Source organism: Harpia harpyja, chromosome 6, assembly GCF_026419915.1.
Source record: "Harpia harpyja isolate bHarHar1 chromosome 6, bHarHar1 primary haplotype, whole genome shotgun sequence".
Classification (NCBI taxonomy): Eukaryota; Metazoa; Chordata; class Aves; order Accipitriformes; family Accipitridae; genus Harpia; species Harpia harpyja.
In genome coordinates this window covers 56,732,955-56,749,847 of record NC_068945.1, presented here as the reverse complement: position 1 = coordinate 56,749,847, position 16,893 = coordinate 56,732,955, and the positions used below count along the sequence as shown (strand labels likewise).

The 16,893-nt window shown below is 41.9% G+C and overlaps 1 protein-coding gene across 2 annotated transcripts in view; it reads right to left on the bottom strand.

Moving 5' to 3' along the window:
- RELN (reelin) overlaps positions 1 to 16,893 on the bottom strand; it is a 307,068-nt gene that overhangs the window by 74,226 nt on the left and 215,949 nt on the right. For both annotated transcript variants that reach the window (XM_052789505.1, XM_052789506.1), the window contains exons 22-27: positions 15,354 to 15,466; positions 8,566 to 8,703; positions 7,733 to 7,919; positions 3,844 to 4,049; positions 747 to 918; positions 166 to 366 (exon numbers count right to left, since the gene is read on the bottom strand). In XM_052789505.1, coding sequence (XP_052645465.1) covers positions 166 to 366; positions 747 to 918; positions 3,844 to 4,049; positions 7,733 to 7,919; positions 8,566 to 8,703; positions 15,354 to 15,466 — 1,017 coding nt within the window. The remainder of the gene's footprint in view (positions 1 to 165; positions 367 to 746; positions 919 to 3,843; positions 4,050 to 7,732; positions 7,920 to 8,565; positions 8,704 to 15,353; positions 15,467 to 16,893) is intronic.

Below are 16,893 nucleotides of genomic sequence, written 5' to 3'. Positions count from 1 at the left end.
ATGATATTTTATGCTGTATGAATTCATACTTGTGCTCTTCACACCTTTTTACACAGTGGTATAATTTATCACCTTGTTTTGAACTGTAGCCTCAGTGACATCTTGCAAGTATTGACTAAGGGCAGTTTTACTGATATTCTGCAGGGATTTATGTGTAAGGAATACCTTGAACTGCAGGACATATCCAGGCTTCAGTGTTAAATCTCGAGTCACTGCAAACCGGTCTCCATCTGATTTACCAAAGAGCATGGCGGAGGGGGTGGCAGAGCAGAAACTTTCGTTTTTGGTCATCCCTTCGTTGGCTAACATTAACCATACACTCAGTTGGTTCATAGGGTAATCAAATGCTGGCTTTTCATAAAAGTTCTGTTAGAAATGAAAAGGAAAGCAACAACAAGTTCTATCACCTTGCAGTGTGACTTCAGAATAATTCCCAAAATGATCACCTTTCAAATTTTGCAATTTATATTTTCTGTCATTATAAAAAAATTGTAATTTCCAAAATTTGTCTTGACTTTTTGAGGAGATACATAATTACATCCTCTGTCACAAAGATTAGGAGCCTGATGGTTTTGTGATAAGACTCAGGTTATACTCACACAGAGAGACACAGCTGCAAACACTATGGCTGTTTCTTTAAAGACACCCAATATTTTCAAACAAAATTATATTAAAAAAAATGTCTACTAACAGAAAGGATGGTTCCTGTTTCGTGGGGATGCCCATAGTCTGCTCTTGCTTATTACCTGTGGTAAAGTGGGATTAACAACGGGAATGATGTGCTTCTGCTTCTCTGACAAAATGATGATGTCATCGATGGCCCACTGATCATACCCTTCCCCTGAAAAGACAGGCTGCCACCAGCGAAACCTGGTGCAAGGTGTCTTGGCTGCAGCTGGCAGCTCCAGATAGACAAACCTGAAGAACAGAAATTCAGCAGACTTTAGGGAAAGCAGTTTGTAGAGAAATGGAAGAAATACCACTAAATAGGGAAAAGACGCAGGAAAGCCAGTATCTATCTTACATGTAGAAACCCTCAGAAATCTTCTACATATCTGCATACCTATTTATACACTGCATATCAAGAAGCTTTCTTTGTCCTTCTTGTCTGTGGAGAATGTAAACTCTTTAAGAAAATGGCTATTTTTTACTCTCTATTACTATATTGCCTAGCACAATAAGGAACTGATTTGAACTCTTCAGCTTTGAATTAAACTGTTCAGCTGATCCATGTTCAGCAAGTCTTAACATTCTTCTGGTGCCAGCAAGTAATAGTGAAATATGCTGGCAAAATTAATTTCTCATTCTATTCTGCTGGTTGGGCCTATTTGTAGACAAAAGCATCCTTCTATTACAATGCAATAGATTATGTAGCAGAGTTTTCTGCTGTGGATAAAAATATTTCAGCCCTCCTATATGGATCTTCATAAAAGAACTTTAGGTCTTCTCAGATAGTTTGCTTTACATTCAAGTTAGGAAACACCTTACAAAAATGATGTTAAATAAAAGTTAAAGTTTCAAACCTAATCATACTTATGTTAAAAAGTACAATAATTAATCAGTTGTTTAGTCCTATTTCAGACACCTTAAGTACATGTATTTATACATGTATTCCTTTCGGTACTCTTTCTTTATACCACATTATTTTGTACCACAGACCCTGCTTCACTTGCTCGTTAGGCAGACACAAGTGGAGGAATTGTTCAGGGGTACAGGGAACCTTCTTTTCCAGAGGATTCATAGATTTAAGTGTTGGAAAATAAGGAATTGGAAAATAAGATCTGGACCACATTTGAAGCAGCAGAAAAATAAATATGCATAGCTATATTCAGTAAGGACCATCACTCTTGGTTACTCAGAGGGGCAAATGTTTTGTCTAAAAATAATGTGTTGGATAGTCCAGTGATGAAGGTTTCAGTATGTAGCTTCTTTGTTGGATGTGTCCTGTAATTTTGACAAAGTAGAGGCTAAACCACCCACCTAGTAGATGCAGGGAAGGTGGTGGATGTAGTTTTTCTGGATTTTAGTAAGGCTTTTGATACTGTCCCTCACAGCAACCTTCTGGACAAGTTGTCCAACTGTGGGATGAGCGGGTTCATGGTGTGCTGGGTGAAGAACTGGCTGAAGGGCAGAACTCAAAGGGTTGTAGTGAATGGGGCTACATCTGGCTGGCGACCGGTCACCAGTGGTGTTCTTCAGGGTTCAATTCTAGGGCCAGTTCTGCTCAATATATTTATCAATGATCTGGATGCAGGAGTTGAATGCACCATTAGCAAGTTTGCTGATGATACCAAACTGGGAGGTGCTGTTGACTCTCTTGAGGAACAAGAGGCTTTGCAGAGGGAGCTAGACAAATTGCAGCATTGGGCTATGAACAATGGGATGAAATTTAACAAGTCAAAATGCTGGATTCTGCACCTAGGATGGAGTAACACTGGGCACAAGTACGAATTGGGAGAGGGGTGGCTGGAGAGCAGCCCTGCAGAAAGGGATCCGGGGGTGCTGGTTGACACCAGGCTCAATATGAGTGAGCAGTGTGCCCTGGCAGCCAAGAGGGCAAACTGCATCCTGGGGTGCACCAAACACAGCATAACCAGCCAGTCAAAAGAGGGGATCATCCCACTGTATTCAGCGTTGGTGCGGCCTCACCTTGAGTACTGTGTGCAGTTCTGGGCCCCACAGTTTAAGAAGGATGTGAAGGTTCTTGAATGTGTTCAGAGGAGGGCAACAAAGCTGGTGAAAGGGTTGGAAGGAATGACCTACGAGGAGCGGCTTAGGACTTTGGGCTTGTCTAGTTTGGAGAAGGCCGAGGAGCTCTCTACAGCTTCCTGAGGAGGGGAAGTGGAAGAGGGAGGTGCTGAGCTCTTCTCCCTGGTATCCAGTGATAGGACGTGTGGGAATAGTTCAAAGCTGCGCCAGGGGAGGTTTAGACTGGACGGACATTAGGAAGCATTTCTTTACCGAGAGGGTGGTCAAACACTGGAACAGGCTTCCCAGAGAGGTGGTCGATGCCCCAAGCCTGTTAGTGTTTTAAGAGGCATTAGGACAATGCCTTAAATAACATGCTTTAACTTTGGTCAGCCCTGAAGTGCTGAGGCAGTTGGGACTAGATGACGATTGTAGGTCCCTTCCAACTGTAATATTCTATTCTATTCTATTCTTCTATTCTATTCTAAACAAAATTCAATGGTTTTATACTTCCAAGTTCCTAGATCAGCTTTAGAAAAGGACAGTTTACTGAGTTACAGAAGTCCTTCTGAAAACATTGTTCATTGCAATGCAAAATGACAAGATGGGAAGATAACATTATTTACATATTGAAAGACATGAACTACAGGTAATAGAAATAATGTTAATACCTATGCAGACAAATGCAATTTAAATTTTCACTGACAAGCTATCTTACAGCAAATTTGAAATGCTCAACATGATTTCTTCTCCTCCTTAAATATTTCTTTAAAGGAGTTTTTGTTGTATGTGACATTAATACATGTTCATTAGATCTGAAACCAGAGTCAGAGGAAATGGCAGATTTCTATACCTCTTGGGCAAGTTCTGTATTTGCTTGCTAATGTTTTGCAGATCTTAGCATTTTAGTCATGTTTCACATGGGAGGTGAGTGATTGGAAACTTTACATTTTACTTCAGTTTTAAGGCCCACTTTCATTAGATTTTTCCTTCCTAGTGGCAGGAGTTTACTGTGGCAGCCTGGAAAAGTTTCCATATAATGATGGCTTTTAAGCATTATAACTTGAAATTATTATTCATGTTTTCATAAACTGAGAAATAGTTTTTTTTAAAAGAGCTGATGCAGTATGGATTTAATTTAGACCAAAATTATACCTGGGTTTGCTGAAGTCAGAGAAATACATTTCTGCAAGCAGCTGCCAGTTGATACCGCCGTTATTGCTGTACTGCAGCAGCACACCTTCTTCTCTGCTGTCTGGTTTATTGCATGAAGAACTGTCTCCTCCTATCTGGATGTAAAACTGGACAAAATCCACCCAGGTCGTGTCCAAATCCCAGCTTACCAACTGTCTTTTCCCAGCCTACAATACAAAAACACAGAGGGGCAATAATGCAATAATAATATTAAATATGACAACTTCACTATGAACAGACATATTTAAAGTCCAACACAGATGAATATTCCACAGAAAATTGCACAACATGGAGGACATTGAATTTTGTGTTAACATGACTTTTTTTTGTCCTTCAGACAATAATTCCACTTGGCCATCCTTCATGTCTTAATCACCCTGGTGTGATCCCACAAGAATTTTTATTATCAGATTTCAACACACAATGTGACTGCACAACACAATTTCCACACAACTATTTCATCTCATTCCTTCAAGGTTCCAAGTACCTTCAGGAGACAAAGAGCAGACGCTGGATATCCTGAACCAACCAGGGCTAAATTTTTAAGTATTCAGCTTTTTAATGATAAAGCATAAAGCAGTAAAAGGACACTCCTGAAGTCTCATTTCCCCAGTCAAATCTTGCACTGTATACGGTTACACAATCATCTGAAATTATAGCCCCTATAATATCTGTTGCTTGAAGCCCACCTCCTACACAAGAACAAGGGAGTGTCATTTTCTCTTCATGCCTCACCTGAGTATGATTTGTTCTTACACAAAACTATGCTCTTTTCCTAGTAAGTGTTGTAAATCAGGAGTCTCTCAACCTGTGGATTTGGTTTCAGGTTTACCTAAGCACAGCTGACAGAAAAAATAGCCTCATAAAATGCAGTGAACAGCATTTCCAAGGATGTTTTTGAGTTCTAGCAGGACGCAGCTCTTGGACGTCTACACTGTGGTCAACATGGTTGCTCTGTGCATGTTGGCAAAGGAAGACAGAGCATATTCAGCTAAAAAGAAGCTTTAAGGTTTAAGAGACTTTTATTGTAACTGGAGTTACCCTGTTCCCCTCTTCCCCTTGTGCCCTGGTGCTTGAGGCTGAGCTTGCGGGCTTGCACATCAACAAGCCTACAAGATGCTGATATGTGATGTGAAGCTGCCTGCGGTGAGGCAGGACACAGGGTGAGAGCAGTGTCCCCGCAGAGGTGACTCACATGCCCTGCGCCTGGCACAGCCCTGCCCCAGCACAGCATTGTGTTGCCACAAGCTTTTATAGGTAGGGCAAAGCAAAATACGTGCAGCTGGAGGGAGGATGTGGGGATCATATTTCTGCATTCATTAAAAGTAGCTGCAATCTGGCACCACCCCCCAAAATGGAGCCGAACCAGCAACATGCCTACTGTTTCTAATTCCCTAAAAAATCATGGGTTCCTGTCCATCTCCAAGCATAAAAAGGTATCAAAAAGGAAAACCTGAGCTAAGTTATAAAATTATGCCTATGTTTTAAGTAATATTTATGTTTTTCTCTGTCTCACTTGTACATTCATGATCCTTCTGACAAATTTCCAGACAAATTTGAGATAATAAAGTGACATGATCTAGCTGGACGTAAGTAACAAGATTTATGAGCTGAGATTTAAAATATCATCTGTGTTTTTTAATAAGATGATAGATGAATTTAAATCCTGTTCCACTCATCACCTCTTTCCTCTTTCTCCCCAGTTCAGGGTAAACTCAGCACAGATACATGTCTATTGCTTTCTTACTCAGAACATTTTGCTTTGCTGGCGTTACAGCCTGGGTCCATAGCTCGTTTGCTGACAACTAAAACCTGTGAAGAATCCTTTGACCCTCAAAAAACTCATTTAGGATACACTCATATTGATCTGGTCTGAACTATGCCTCCTGTTTTTGTTTATTTGGTGGTTTATCCCCAGCTGAGCCAGCCCTCCTGGATGGTGCCATGAGACTGAGATGGACTCAGCCTTGGGTGCAGCCCCGAGGTTCCTGGTGCAGCCCCACATGGCTAATACTGGCCAAGGTGACACTGATAATCTCTTGGTAGTTTGCTTTCACAGCTTCATTTGGAGACCCAAAGGAATTTGAAATTACCATCACCAAATCAAACTAGTAACAGATAATTAAGATGCAAACACCCTTGCTGCCCCATGGGCAGATGTGTCCCAGCTGGCTGAGGGTACCCAACGTACTGACCTGTAGTGGATCAAGCTCTGGCTGTAAAACTATTCCAGGTGGGTTTTCCGTATCTACACCCCACAGCAGCTCTGCTTGCCAAAGGGTTAACCACAGAACCAGGTTAATTGAGAAAGGGCACAAGTGACATAAAACCTCAGAGGAATTGCAGGGGCTAATTGAAAGAGCTCTGTATTACAAACATACCTACAATTGATTAAAATGAGTTGTAAAACAAAAGATAGAGGGTCGGCAGAACAAAGCCAACATTAATTCTGGTAGCAGTAATTGATTATAGCAGTAAACATTAGACATTCAAATAAAAAGTGGCTATTTGAGCAAATAAAAAGAAATGGAGCCTGTGAACATGAGCTCCCAAAACAACACAGAACTGTTGGGCAACTATAAAAATAATTTTTTATTACCTACCAGCATGGCCACTAGATGCCTTGAAAAAGATCTAAACAGAAATTAAATAAACCACCTTCTGTTGATGGCACACAGACTGCTACTACTCAAGAAATGAATGATAACCTAACCCTTAAGAGATCAATAGAAAGAAGCCAAGAATTTCTAAATGAGTTTTTCACTCCTCCGTAGCAGAAATCAGAAGCAAGATCATAGCAGGTTAATTCTAATTTAGCAAACTACTTTTGAGAAACTTGGCATAAGGAACTGAGCCAGAAGGAAAAACATCTAACAGAGAAGACTATTATATAAAAAAATCCAATTATCACAATTAGCTAGTTATACTGATTGGTCTATTATGAAATTTTCAGCACAGAGCTGCATTTCCAGGGGAGCTGGATGTGAGACTATGTAGGAGTGCTGAAAATTATTTGATGGGTTAGATTTTTGTAATGAGATAAACAACACACAATTACACAGCGTGGCATATTGGGTTATTCTTCTGGGACTAATCTGGCTATCATGACAGCAGTGGCAGTTTGATCAAACCTTTAAAAGAGAAGCACATAGCTGCATTTATACTCTTCTTTTCAATTAAGAACAAAACAAAACCCAGTACTAGACCCAAGGAGCAACAATAAAAAATAAATCTGTGATTACAACCCATAATCTTACATCTGGTCATAAAGATCTCTTTTTATTTTAGTTATAATTGCTATTAATTAGCAGAATTCCCTATATCTCTTTCCTGCTCTATTATTTTCATCTGCAAAGCATCCAAGTTATACAAAAGAGTATCCTCCCACAGGCTAACCACTTTCTAGAAGTCCAGAGGGGTGGTTTGTTCACTAGTTTTGGTCCCGTGACCTCAAACTGAGCTGCTTGTCCCCTGAAAAGCCAACCTTTCTCCATCCCTCACCCAGAACAGTACAGAACAAACAAAGGGGAGCTGCTGGATGCTGAGAAAGAACTGAGTCTTAAAACAGAAAATACATAAGACAGTACGAATGTACACACTTCCCAGCACACTGGCGATTTACTTCCTTCCATTACAGCTGGTATTTCTTGAATACATAATGCACGTGTCTTTCCCTATCTCTTTTGATTGCTTTGTTCTTTACCTGCAGAGCACAGCTGTGCTGTTTAATGCACTTCTCATACTGTGAGCAGCTTTCTGCCACCTCCCTTTTCTTTGCCATACGACCACATCATACTCCATTCAAACCTACAGTACGTGCCTTTCTCATTCTCCCATCCCCCGTTAGTACCTTGTTGAAGTAAAGCGAGGAGCCAGATGAGATGACCCCACAGCCTTCTTCAGGCTTGACGATCTCTCCCCCAATAGTTTCCTGCCACTCTGTCTTCAGGCTGTCTGGGTTCTCAAAATCAGACATGATGGTTGAAGGAAGGGGATTTTCAGGCTGACATTCAGTACCCCGAAACCCCAAGTCACACCTGGAAGGAAGTGTAAACGTAACAAGCTTTTAAAGACTTTATTTGACATTGACAATTACTTAAGGCGGTGCACTGACCTTTTAAAATTAGATGTGAAATAGCAAATCATTCTGGGATTGGAATTTTGGATCTTGGAAACAAACTAGAATAACTGGATAATGGAATAAAGCTATGTCTTATTTCTAGAAAAAAGCCTGTGGTGTCCAGAAAGTTTGTAGCTGGCAGGCAGTAGTCTGTGCCCTTGGTATTGCACCAGGTCTGACAGCGGCTGCCAAGCAGCGCTAAGCTGGTCCCTGGCATCACTCTGATGCAGCAAAAGAGCTCCGGCACTAAGCTGATCCCTGGGGTCCTTGTGCAAAGGACTGGAGTGGCCACCAGGACACTTGCAGCAGGGCAGCCCTGTGACACTGAAAGCTCTTCCAACGCCTGGATCTTCCAAGGGTATGGGTTCTTGGACAGAGAGGTGTTGAGCAACAGGCTGTTAATGTTGCTTGAATGGTCTAACCCCTCATAGCGCTTTTACTTTTTAATGTTTAATCTAAAAATAAGAACAACAGCAAAAAAAAAAAAAAAGAGTATGCAAACTAATAGGATACCTGAAGTATCAGGAGACCATTGTTAAGAGGAACTGGCAAATGCTTTATACCTGCAAACGCCATGGTCACACCAGCCATGTCCGCTGCACATGTTGGGACACTGCTGTCCGATGTAGATGTTGTCTAAGGCCCATTCATCTTGGGCTGTGTAGTAGCACTGACTCCAGCGAAAACGTGTGGCACTGGACCTTAAAACCAATAACAATGCTTTAATTTGTGATTCTTTACAGAACTGGGGGAAAAAAGATAAAATGCAACTATAAAAAATAAAGTAAGTTGATATCACAATCACAGCCCAGCCTGCAAAGACTGGCACAACCAGACAGATTTTTATAAATGAACTTTCTAGATGATGCCACTTGCTGCACAGAGCTATCTAATGGGCTTTCCAGTTCTTAATAACATTTCTGAGGAAGGCTGCAGAGGTGTTACAGGGCCTTTGTGCATTATCTTAAGATAAACCTGTCAATGGATATTATCAGATTTTTATTGAGTGCCATTCTGCAAGGGTCACAGGTCACAGGCTGCAAAACTAGAAAGGTGGATCTAGGGCATGACTTTGATTTTTATAGTTTTGGTCACAGTTAACGGGCTATAAGTTGTGTAAAAAGGTTTCTTCTGATACTTATTAAAAAAATTCTATTAAAGTGCTTGAGTGCAAGCGTTTCTCCCCTTTCAATACCATCTATTTCCATTCAACAATAGTTGACTGGTTTTTATTGGATATAGAAATTTCTTTTTGTCAGGATGATTCTAAACTAGATTTTGCTCACATATCACTGGTGACATTGCGATCACAAGTTTTTGACAAAGATCCTGTTTCATAGCACCTATTTTTTTCCACATTGCAAATAGCTTGCTCTTGGTGAGCTACTCAAACAAAATCTGTAACACCCAAGGACTGTGGTGGGGAATCATTGGATTAGATTACTTGCCTATATATAACTAAGCTCTGGATATTTGTAGTATTCTTCAAGCAGAACACCTTGCTGTAGTTTCTGCTTTCTAGTTAAATAGTTTCTCTTCAACAGCTTTATTTTTCTTTATTATAGTGGAGTCAGGTAATATTATCTATTAAAAAGTGCTTGATGTTGGCCCTCTAGGAGATTGTCCAATGTGACATTGAGATTTTCCGTGCTGAGTGACTCCTGCTAGCCAAACCCAGCCTGACATCTATAAAAACCAAGGCTGGAGAAGAAACTTAATCATGAGGAGGGTAATTTTTGTCGCTGTCGAGCCTTTCCAAGCTGCCCTGCCAACCTGTACACATCCAACAGGTTACACGTGTTGGCTAGCGGCAGCTCCCAGCTGGTGGGTGCAGGGACCCTCTACTCCATGCTTGTTCCAGAATGAGATTAAGAAAAATACACTGCATGTAAAGTGAAACAAAGATGGGAAACCATTCATCGTGATGGAGCAAAAGGGGTTGTGCTGGCTGCGTGTTCGGTCTGGGAAAAAAGGGTTGGTGGGGGCAATGAGGGCGCTGAGGCTGAGTCACAGAGCTGTGGAGGGGATGGACAGGGAAAGCAAGGCTGACTGCAGAGAATTAAAAATCAGACTTTAAATTGGGACAGGCCTGTGCCTGGCCAAGGGCTGACTGGGTGGGCTGAGGAGGTTCCTATAAGAAGTAGGAGCTTCTTTCCTAAGTGGCTATGTTAGTGATGGCATGGGATATAACGTTGTTACTCTAATTTGAGATAAAAAGCTCTTCCCCCCACACCCCAAAATTTATGTAGAATAAGACCTTTAAAATGAATATTCTAAAGGTGGCTGAGCACCTGCTTGCATGTATGGAAGTGAAAAAACAGATAGAGGAAGCCTGTGCAGCTAAAATGGACAGTACGTTAGAGCAGTTAAGCCATCCAGCCACATACTAGAAGCATACAAAGATTAGTTTAGTACATGCTTGGAGAAATTTTTAAAATACCACTTTTGAATTTCTTTAAAAAACAAGTGAAGTTGCCCAAGGGCTTGATTTTTAATTGAAATCACCCTTGTTGTCTTTAAGTATTTGCTTGATATTGCAAATACTATAAGCACTTTTACAGCATGCAGAGTTAATCTGCGGGGGCAGATCTGCTGATTAAATATTCCCTCGGGATATAATGTATTGATGGGTTACATTACAAGAGCTATGAATTATCCATTAGAAGTGCACAATGCCAGTAATCTGCACACGAAGGACTTCCTAAGCTTGCATAGGCATAATGGGCAGTCAATATTCACCACAACTAGTTACTGTTTTTTTTTTGAGTGCTCTGAAGCCAGCACATCACCTCGGTGGTGGTGTTCACGTTCGCTACAGAGCATCAACGGCACCACAGAGAGCCCTGACAGAGACTTTGTGCTCTGGAAAGAGCTGTCATGACTGGTGTCAACTCTCGTGTGTGCTGAGGAAAATAACAATACTGAAACCAAAGAAAGGTTTTAGAGCAGGCACCCCACCCCACCCCCAATAAAATTGTCTCACGTTGTTTGCCCAGGTGACAGGAGGGACAGCACCGTGGCCGGGCTCCTCTGGTTTTCATTAGTGAAGGTGTGTGGATAGAGGTGCGGTGCGTGACTCTGCAGCCCGGGGGTATTTACAGCAAACTGGGGGCAATTTACAGTGATGTAGGGGCAATTTTGCCATCCCGTGGAAGTCTCGTGGTGCCCAACAAGTGGTGGTGCCCCCTGAACGCAGCTCCCGTTGCTGCTTGGTGTGGCGTCGATGGCATTTCCTCAGCCGTTTGCTGGCTGCTGCTGGGCGCAAACGTCCCTGCGGCGTGGCTCTTTGGGTGCATCGCAGCTGGTTCTGGGGCATCAGGCTCACACCCGCCCTACACAAACAGTGCGGAGAGCCCACCCATGGGTAATAACAAAGTACACCTCTGTGCCCAGGGGAGCACCACACCTGAAACCCCACCGAGAAGACCCCTGTGCAGCACCACTGTGGGGCTGTTCCGAGGACTGTGGGCCCGTGGAAAGTGGGCCCACACTGCAAGGCGCAAAGCTGGCACCAGGGCCGGCAGCCCATGCTGGGGCCTGCGTGGGTTTCACCTGAGCAAAATGTTTCCCTGGACAGGCTCGTCATCCCCCTCCTGCTGCAGGGGACTGCCACCCTGCCAGGGGCAGAGCACAGAGCCACATGCTGCCAGGGTGGCTCTGCCTTCCTCCTCAGGTCTCAGATGTTGGCTGCACACCAAGCTAAGGCTGAGCTCAGCTCTGCTTGTTACTTAGAAGCTCCCCCAGATGAATTTAGCGATGGCAGGAGATCTGTTTCCCTCATTTAAGGGGAGGGGAGGAAGGGAGGAGTCGCGTTGCCGCCTGGAGATGAACATGAAGCTGACAGGGAGGTGCGTGCATCAGCCGGGCAGCTGGGGACGGTCCCTGGGGAGCCACATCCTAGCGGGCAGGGGTTATTTTTAGCTGCAGACAAAGAGAGCTCTTGCCCAGGGACAGCTTCGCTGCTGCGGGAATCCCATGGCCCCTGAGCTGGAGCGGGGCGAGGGGCTGCCCTCGCCTTCCCACCCAGCCGGGTGGTCATGGGGGGTCCATGGAAACTGGGGCCACCGTCACACGGCTGTGGGCAGCAAAAGCTCTCACAGATTCAGATTCCTTTCTAGGTGAGGGATACCACGTGTTAGGCTGAATTCGCAATTGCAAAAGCAATGCCGCTGAAAAGCCAGTCCCGCTCACTGTTTTTGAAAGCTTTCCAAGGCTGCTCTGCACCTCAAGGTAACAACAGTTTAAGAGGATTATGCTGTTAAAAATGGTAATCAACAATTTTAAAAAGCCATGTTAATTAAGAAAAGAGAATAAGGAGCTGAGTGTCAGCTGCATTCTCAGTGATAAAATACTGGTTTTCTGGACAGTCACCATTTGGACACCTATTCAAATGGGAAGTGCAGTACCGAGGAGTTATGAAAGCATTTTATTACAAGCAAAATAAACCTCCCTAGTTCCTCATATTTCTTCCCCCCCCTTTTTTTTTTGATGCTACTGGAAGGCAATCTGGCTTTCTGATGACATTATATCTAAGTCAGGTTGATGTCAAATGAAAGTCACTGTTGTTGCGTGACATTTTACATATGCACAAGGAAATCATGTCCCAGATGTATTGCAAGTGAAATGATGTTCTTTCTGTTATAAAATTTTTCAGATATGAGTTAAAATAAAATCATTGTCTTCTCTCCTGATATTAAAAACCCTAACGATTTAATGCAAATTTGTATCCGATAAAATTATATTTGCTACCTTCTGAGTTACCATAATTACATTTACCCAATTATCCTGAAACTCTCATTCAGTCATTAGGTGTTGATTTGTTTATGAAGTCAGCAACTGACAGCTGCTTGTATCTCATTAAGGCCTGTTCATATGTAAATGCCTCCCATAAAACTGAAATTAATTTTCATCAGTGTTAGAAATGTTCAGTTCAAGTACAATACAATTTCAGTGAGCAGGTGCATACATTTCATTTCGCCGATACAAGTCTCACTGTTGCAGCAGATTTCCTAACATCCCAGATCTCGGATAACACAGACCTTGTAAACTCATGCTTGCCAGATGCAGAACATCTACAGATGTGCAGAAATACCAGCATGCCCAGAAAGTTTTACGAGAGAAATAGGTACTGTTATGAACAATTTTCTGGCTGCATGAGGACAGTACCGCAGCCTGATGCTACCTGTGCACCCAAGGTGCAAGCCCTCAGCAAAATGCTGTGCATGCAGGGATAAAAGCTCCGGCAATTGTAGCACGGCTGTGCAGGGGTATGAGGGCATGTTGAGGCTACCAAGGGCCAGAGCAAGGCTAACGAGACCTCAAGCCTCAGTCCTGAGTCCTCATTTAGGTGTCTTGTGGGGCTGAGCCAGAAGGAAGGTCCCCAGAGGTCCCTTCCCCTCACCCCAGTTTTGGGAAGGCAGAAGACCTGGCTCTCCCCCTCTGCACTGTTCTTCCTGGCCACTGCTAAGTTTTTGCCCATGGGTGGTAGGAGAGGGAGGGAGGGTGCCCCAAAGAACAACCCTATGGAGCATATTTGCTACCAGGCCCCCGGGCTGATGCCCTCTGTGTGGCCGGGCTGGCAGAGGAGCTCTGCACATCAAATGTTCACCAGTAATGCCCAGGTTTGTAAAGGCAGAAAATTGTCCTCTGTTTGTTAGTAAGCGTGCTTTAAAAATGCAAAAAAAATTCCCCTCCCAATCTCAAGCCAAAGGAGTGACTGAGCCCTCACTCTGCTCCTTGCCAGTGGAAAAGAGGAAAAAAGAGGGAAAGCGGCTGAGATGTGTCTGGTGTGCTGGATTGCTTCTGGAGTGGAACATGCAGCCATCCTTCCTCTTCACCCTGATTGTGCCATAGCACAACACAGTCATATTGAAAATGTGTTTTATGAAGAGCAAAGCAAAGTTCAGTGGTAATTTGTGCCTTAATTACAAACAAAACTCTGCTAACAGACCGGAATCCCTTCAGATACAAGATAGAGCGTGAAATATTTATGATTTGTGTGCAGCATAAAACAGGAACCTGCCTATTATTTCATCATAATTTCTCCCCACAGTCTCCTAAATTAAAGTAGAATTATTTGCTTCTGTTACCTCATATGCTGAGGAAAATTATTAGATTCTAAAAAAAAGGCCCACAACTTTGGTATTATCATCAACTATACACTGTATAATAACAACTTTCAGTACAGCATACATCTTATAAATAAATTTAAAAATAACAGCCTACTTTAGAGTTTAACCTGCAAAATTGTAGACACTTTTTAAACTCCTAAGTGTCTAAGTGAGCCACTGATTTTGCAGCTGGTGGCACATAACAGCATGTAAGATTTAGTACATTATAATGTAACTACAAAGCAGTTCTTTTAGACTTACTTGTGCTATTTGGTATTAACTAACCTGATACGCTTTAAGGATTCAATATTTGCCCTGATGTTTTGCCTGGAAATAGGAAATTCTGAATATTGGCTGTACAGTAAAAAAGGCCAGTGCGTTGAAAGAAGGTGTCGTGGGGTGGTTGATAGAAATAGATTGTGTTGAGGCTGTGGAGAGTGCAGAAGAATGATGAAGGACTGGGAAATACAATGATAATTTAATCTGAGCAAGCTCTCATTGCAATTGCTGTGATGAATTCAGGTCAAACATAAGCAAAGTGTAACTCTAACAGGAATAATTTAATTCTCAAATGAAGGAAGCTCTGAAGATTATTGAGATTTATGACAACTTTTTATTTGTATGTTATAATAAAGATTTTAAAATAAATAATGGAAGAAATAATCTAGTTAAATAAAAATGTTAGGGGAGGCAAAACAAGTTGATTACAATAAGATTAATAGGGTAAGTGTTTCTGATAATTTTTGTTCCTGTTTTTTGCAGAAGAGAATGTTATTTTTTAGGACATGCTATAAAAAGAAACAAGAGGTAAAAAATTCCCAGAAATGAATCATTAGTTATTGTTTATACAAGGCTTTGGTCTGAAGATGTAAACAATAAGGAATGTGCAAAATAAAAATTAACAATCCAAATAAAGCCTTCCTCCAGTGGGGCATTTACAGACAAGCGCCACTATTTTTGAAAAGGTCTGAACTTTATTAGAAGACTCACAGTATGTATTAAAAACAATCTTAAACAATAGCTTCTGGTGACTTCACCAACATTTCACTCTCTAATTATGTAAGGAAGGCGTTTTGTGTTAAATACCTGCAACAGGGTCAGCCCTGGTACCCTGGCACCCCACCCACCCACTTGAGTATGATCTACAGAGGACTTGATCTTTGTCACAGCAATTTAAAAGTAGATGAATTATCTGGACCCCCCCCCCAAAAAAAAATTAAAAAGAAGAAAGAAATGCTCACCAGGTCTTCTGTGGTAAAAGGACGGTGATTCTCCTCCACTGAGTAAATTCGCTGGAGTGGTAAATACTTGCTGATGTAAACTCCTGACAGCTCGGCATACTGGGAAGACATTCCTTGAAGTAAAACATTTCAAAACCAGATTTAATGTTGAGGAAGAATTGGGAACAGAAGCAAGGGTTAAATATTCACAGAATCAGGAGCTTGCCGGGGTCCAGATGTTGGAGTGAAAGACCCAGAGGCAGAAAAATCCTGGCATGATGCAGAGAAATTTCTCAGAAAACTAACAGTAGTACAATTAAGGATAGGAGAAAGCCATATGACTCATTTAAAGAGTTTAGCATTAGCGACTAGTAATGTTTTGTTTTCCTCAATGAGGATGCCTAGCTCATTTTTTTTACTATTCTCACTCCAGCATCTACTGCTGACTATGAAGTAAGTCTACAAGTCCACTATGGAATAAGTCTATGAAAGTGACCTCCAGACCATTATACCAGTCATTTTAGAGACCTACTTGCGAGCCCTTGCCGGGGGATGCTGGCTCCCCCCAGTCCCTCCATCTGCAGTGGGAAGCAGCAGTAGGAACAGACAGAGCCACATGAGAGCATCCAACTGCGGTCTACTGAAGCTGCCTCCAGAGGCCCTTACCATGCTCTGCAGCTGCATTACCTTTGACACCTACAGCAAATGGTGTAAATTCTGCCTTCCTGCTCCTAAGATTCCTTCCACTCAGATTCCTAGAGAAGTCTGTTCCCCAAATCTTCTTTTTTCTTTTCAGAAAATCTGATAATTATCAAGTCTTTTTTATATTAAATATAAATGAAGTCCATTATCTTAGTCTCTTACTGTTTTCTAGACCTGCCCTTCCCATGTTACTCCATTTTTCTGCAATATTCCATTCATTTATTTATATATTCGTAGAACAGCACCCCAAACTTCTGTGCTATTGTTTTGATGAGATATTAATAAAGTGCTTGATTATTATTATGAATCTGTGTGCTCCTTTTCTAGGTACCCATTCAGAGAGTCCCTTCTGCCACTACTGCCACAGCACAGCTCCTCTCGACTGTCTCCACCTCTCCGAGTCTTTCGCTGTTTGCTGCTGCGCTCATCCCCATGTGGGGTGTCAGGCAAGAGGGGGACCTTTGGGACAGACACCTGCCTATGCAAGTAGCCTACTTTGACTGCTCTTAAACTAATAATAAAGCAGTGATTCTCTACAGTAGTTAAAGCAATTAAGAATATTTATATAGTTATATAGTAATAGTTATATATTAAATATGAAGAAGGGCAGAATATATTATTTTACAGAGAAATTTATTGCTGAAGTATTTTAGAGTATGAAATGAAGATCTGATAGCTTATTCTGTTTTGGTTTTTTTTCAGTATGTTTTCTAAAGGCTTAGTTTCCTTTCCAGCAATTTTCAAACATTTTTTGTTGATTCATCTCCCCTGAAAGATCTTACAAAACAGGATCTGATCAGTCCTTGCGAAGCAAACAAAATTTTCAAAAATTTTAATTAATTAGTGTTTTGTGTATTTG